Raw genomic sequence first — 5671 nt, 5'->3', positions numbered from 1 at the left:
AGTTCTGATACCAAGTTGAAAGAATATGGTTAAAAAGATATCTTCTATTGATAGAATAGCTTGGCTTATATAGCCTTACACACACATTTACATAAAACCCCTCTAATATCCCTCAATTACATTAATTTCTCAACAAAAATAAATGCGGAATAATAAGACACGCAAATTTAACATGGTTCGAAACAAAATTGCCTATGTCCACGGGTTGCTGCCGATCTTTCACTAAAGGGAAAAAATTTACAAACACTATCACAAATACTCACAACCCAAATTTTACTCTAAAAATTACTTTCAATTTTCTCTCACTCTTCTATAAGATAAGTTGTTTCTGGGATGATTTTTTCTGAAGAGTTATTGGCCTATTTATAGTGTTTGAGAAAATACTATACACTAATAAAATATTATTAGTAGTGGGGTCCTTGGTGGGGCCCACCACCACCTTTTTTCTTTTCAGAACTTTCGGTCACCGAAATCTTTTCTCAGTCAAAAATTCGGTCCTGCTTTCTTCTTTCGGTGAAATTAATTGAGGTGGGCCCACCCACTTTATTTGCTTTCAAAATTTTCGGTTGCCACTCAACCCGTCCCTTTCAATAATCTCCTACTTAAAGACTGATTTTAATCTGTCTTCACATCTTGATCTATGCAGCAGTTCTTCCCCGATCTTGATACTATTGCAGGCCAACTGAAGCTGAACACAACTTCAGTTTGTCAGTAGTCACCGTCTTTGTCAGCATGTCTGTCGGATTATGAGCTCCACTGATCTTTTCAAGTTTTAAAATTTTATCTTTCAAAAGTGATCGGATAAAATGATATTGCACCTGTATATGCTTCGTTCTGGAATGAAAAGACGAATTCTTGACCAAATGAATAGCACTTTGACTGTCGTAATATAAGACATTGTCTTCTTGTTTCTTGCCTAATTTATCCAAGAAACTTTGAAGCTAAACCATTTCCTTGCTAGCTTATGTGACAGCGACATATTCTGCTTCAGTTGTAAAGAGAGCACCTATCTTCTACAGTTAAAAAACATAACTTACTGCAGTACCTCCTAGAGTATAGACATACAATGTAGTGCTTCTTCTGATATCAATATTTTCTGCTAAATCAGCATCCACATAACCTGTTAGTATTGTATCTTCACCTTTAAAACAAAGTGCTTTACCTATGATGTCCCGTAGATATCTGAGAATCCATTTGACTGCTTTCTAGTGTACCTTGTCTGGATTATTCATGTACCTACTAACAGCTCCCACTGCTTGAGCAATATTTGGCCTTGTACAAACCATGGTATACATCAGACTTCTAATTGTTGAGGCGTACAGGACCTTCACCATGTGTACATGCTCTTCTTCTATCTTCGGTGACTGTTCTTTGGAAAGTCTAAAATGAACACCTAAAGCTGTACTTACTGATTTAGCATCTTGCATATTAAACCATGAGAGTACTTTGTTGATGTACTCAGCCTGTGATAACATCATAGTCTCAAACTTCGTGTCTCTCTTGATTCTCTTTCTAAGAATCTGCTTTGCAATGCCAAGATTTTTCATTACGAACTGCTTTGTTAATTTTTGCTTCAAATTTATAATCTCTTGCAGATCTGAACCTGCAACGAGCATGTCATCAACGTATAACAATAAAATAATGAAGCTATTATCAAATCTTTTGAGATAGCAACAATGATCTGCTTAGTAACTAGTAAAACCGTTGTTGCTCATAAATCTGTTAAACTTCTTGTACCACTGCATGGTAGCTTGTTTTAATCCATACAAGCTCTTTTTCAAACGACATACTAAAATTTTCTTGCCCGCCTTTATGAAGCCTTCTGGTTGCTTCATATAGATCTTCTCCTCTAAATCACCATGAAGAAAAGCTATTTTTACATCTAACTGCTCAATATGTAAATTCTCAGCAACTATAATTTTCAACACCAGTCTGATTGTAATCAGTTTCATGATCGAAGAGAAAATTTCATTGTAGTCAATACCTTCTTCTTGCTGAAAGCCTTTGACAACCAATCTTGCCTGGTAGCGCTTGTTCCCATCATGCTCTTTTTTTATCCTGTAAATCCACTAGTTATGAAGAGTTTTCTTACCTGGTGGTAATTCAACTAAGTCCCACGTCTGATTTGACATAAGCAAGTCAATCTCATCTTGCATAACAGACTCCCACTTGACTGAATTCTCCACCTGCATTGCTTCATCATAACATTTTGGTTCACCACTGTCGGTCAGTAACAAATAGTGCAAAGAAGGCGAATAACGCTAAGTTGGCTTAGGAATTCTGAAGGAGCGTCTTAATTCTGGCGTGCTTGGTTCTTCTTGAACTACTTCAGGACTAGTCTGGACATCATTTTCAGAAATCTCCTCAAATTCAGCAAATTTCTTTGTTTTAACTTTTGTACTGGAGCTACTTGATTCTGCAGTTGATCTGTCTTTGTACATCATATTCTCATTGAATATGACATCTCTGCTTCTGATGATCTTCTGATTTTTATAATCTTAAAACTGGTAACCAAACTCATCACCACTATAACCAACAAAAACACATTTGTTAGATTTGGTATCAAGTTTATTTCTTTAATAGAATCTATGTGTACATAAGAGATACAACCAAAAACTCTTAAATGCGAAAGGTTTACCTCTTTCCTGCTCCAAGCTTCTTCTGGTATTTCACCGTCCAAGGAAACTGAGGGCCCGTAGCTGATTAGGTAGGCTGTGGTATTGATAGCTTCAGCCTATAGGAACTTAGGCAAGCCAACATGTATCCTCATGCTTCTGGCACGTTCATTCAAAGTTCTGTTTATGCGCTCCGCTACGTCATTCTGCTACGGTGTCATGGGAATTGTTTTCTCCATCTTGATCTGTGCAAAATTCTTTGAATCTTCTATCTTTGTACTCTCCTCCATTATCTGACCTCAACCGCTTTATCTTCAAATCAATTTCTTTTTCCACTATGGCCTTCCATTTTGTGAAGGTATCAAAAACTTCTGATTTCTTCTTTGGAAAATAGATCCACACCTTTCTTATAGAATTATCAATGAAGGTGACATAGTACAGTGAGCCTGTAAGAGATGGAATTAGAGATGGTCTCCATACGTCGGTATGAACCAGTTCTAACTTTTCTGCCTTGGGTGTCTTGTCAATCTTTGCAAAACTAACTTTTTTTGTTTGTCAAAGATGCAATCCTCGCATAGGCTAACATCTACATTCTTCAGATCCGGCAGCTTTTTTTTGACAGAAGTGTCTTCATCCCTTTCTTACTCATATGGCCATGTCTTTGGTGTCATATGTTTGATTTTTCATCTGTATCTGTTACTGCAATGATATTCTCTAAGTTAGAGATTACATATAGAGTACCGGCTTTCTTACCTCGAGTAATGATGAGTGCTCCTTTGGTAATCTTCCATTCATGACCTGAGAAGGTTGTACAGTAACCCTCTCTATCAAACTGTCCCACGGAGATCAAATTCCTTTTAAGGCCAAGAATATGTCTCACTCCTTGCAGCTTTCATATGGTCTGATTTGGTAATTTTAATCGGATGTCTCCTTTGCCAACGATCTTTAAGGTTTCATCATCTGCTAGATGTACCTTTTCGAAATCACCGCTGATATAGTTCTTCATGATTTCTCGGTATGGGGTGGCATGGAAGGATGCCCCTGACTCAAGAATTCATGATTCAATCAGACTGTTGACGCTTAGAATCATAGCATCACCTCCTTCCTCGGTCACGTTGGCAGACTCATGTGCGTCGGTATTTTTCTTCGGTGCCCGGCACTCCCTCTTGAAATGACTCTTCTTGCCATAATTATAGCAGTTGAAATCTTTCTTTCCCGATCTAGATTTGCTCCTTCTAGATTTTGATCTGCCGCGATTTGAACTTCTTTCTAAAGTTCTCCCCCTAGACTCCATGTGTAAAGCTGAAGAGGTTGATGCTTCACCCGATTCTCTCCGTCGAATTCTTCAATAAGAATCAGATCATGAACATCATCAAATTTTAACTTATTGCTTCCTGACGAGCTACTCACAGCTGTGACAGTAGCATTCTAACTTTCTGGTAGAGAAGATAAAAGTATCAATGGTCGTACTTCTTCATCAAACTCAATTCCAACTAAACTCAACTGGCTTGTGACTGTATTGAGTTCATTGAGATGTTGAGCTACTGATGTGCCTTCTGTCATCCGCAAATTGAACAACCGTCTCATCAAGTGAACTTTATTTGAGGCAGAGGGTTTCTCATACATGCTGCAGAGAGCCGTCATAAAACCCGTCATGGTCTTTTCCTTTGCTATGTTGAAAGTAACGTTGCGGGATAACGTCGCGGGATAACGTCAATCGGATAACTCTAAGGGCTTGTCTGTTGAAAAGAGCCCACTCTTTATCCTTCATGTCAGCTGGCTTACTTCCTGAGAGAGGTTGATACAGTTTCTTCTGGTACAAATAATCTTCGATCTGCATCTTTCAAAAGCCGAAGTATGCACCATCGAACTTCTCAATTTTCACATTCTCTTCGTCTGCAGCCATCGCTCTCACTCGAATTTGACACCCTCTGGATCGTTTCTGACTGTTTTGTGAACCACCGTGTATTAAGACACCTCTGCTGACAAATCGGTACCGCCAGTAAAGTTTTACTATTCACAAAATTTTCTATTCACATGAATAGTGACCTTGCAGAAAATTGACAGAAATCACAAGCAGAGCTCTGATACCAGTTGTTGAAAAATTATGCAAATTCTCCTATAACCAGATTTACGAGAAAGCAAAATAAAGGCGGAATAATAAGACACGCAAATTTAATGTGGTTCGGCACAAAATTACCTACGTTCATGGGCTGCTGCAGACCTTTTACTAAGGGGAGAAAATTTACAAACACTCTCACAAATACTCACAACCCAAATTTCACTCCGAAAATTACTTTCAATTTTCTCTCACTCTTCTATAAGAGAAGTTGTTTCTATGATGATTTTTTCTGAAGAGTTATAGGCATATTTATAATGTTTGGAAAAATATTATGCACTAATAAAATATTATTAGTGGTGGGGCCAGTAGTGAGCCCCATCATCACCTTTTTCCTTTTCAAAACTTTCGGCCACCGAAACTTTTTCTCAGTCAAAAATTTGGCCTTGTTTTCTTCTTTCGGTCAAATTAATTGAGGTGGGCCCGTCCACTTTATTTGCTTTCAAAATTTCCGGTTGCCACTCAGCCCGTCCCTTTCAACAAATTTAACAAAAACTTAGATCATGTACAGCTAAACATAAATGAACGGCACCTAAATAGGTAATAACAAGACAAAAGAAGCCTACTTTGCGCTGGATCATGGCATCACTAAGACTAACATTTCGACAGAAGTATTTGAGAAATGGTTCGATTAACATCAGTTAAGAAAGAGATTATCTTTTCCCTTTTAGCCAAACAAACATGAGTAATAAGACTGTATAAGACTTTCCACTTACTGACTCTCCTGATCGTCGAAGCAAACATTCCTTTGATTACCCCCTATCGACTTGTATGAAGCAAGGTTCTTATTCCCATTGGACGTATTTAATCCCTGATGCTGCAAGAAAATAGCCTTTAAACAATCAATGCATAACTTCCTCTTCCTACTTTTACAACCAGACTTTAATTAATGAAAAGCAAGTTGTACATTGAAAGATTTTTTTGGGTGTGTGTTCTC

At 37.8% G+C, this 5671-nt stretch overlaps 1 protein-coding gene across 1 annotated transcript in view; it reads right to left on the bottom strand.

The window, feature by feature from the left end:
* LOC109832312 (protein ENHANCED DISEASE RESISTANCE 2-like) overlaps positions 1-5671 on the bottom strand; it is a 23960-nt gene that overhangs the window by 12519 nt on the left and 5770 nt on the right. Inside the window, exon 5 of the mRNA XM_020399733.1 lies at positions 5451-5551. Coding sequence (XP_020255322.1) covers positions 5451-5551 — 101 coding nt within the window. The remainder of the gene's footprint in view (positions 1-5450; positions 5552-5671) is intronic.

The sequence above is a fragment of the Asparagus officinalis genome, chromosome 1 (genome assembly GCF_001876935.1).
Source record: "Asparagus officinalis chromosome 1, Aspof.V1, whole genome shotgun sequence".
NCBI lineage: Eukaryota > Viridiplantae > Streptophyta > Magnoliopsida > Asparagales > Asparagaceae > Asparagus > Asparagus officinalis.
This window is presented reverse-complemented; position numbering and strand designations above follow the sequence as displayed.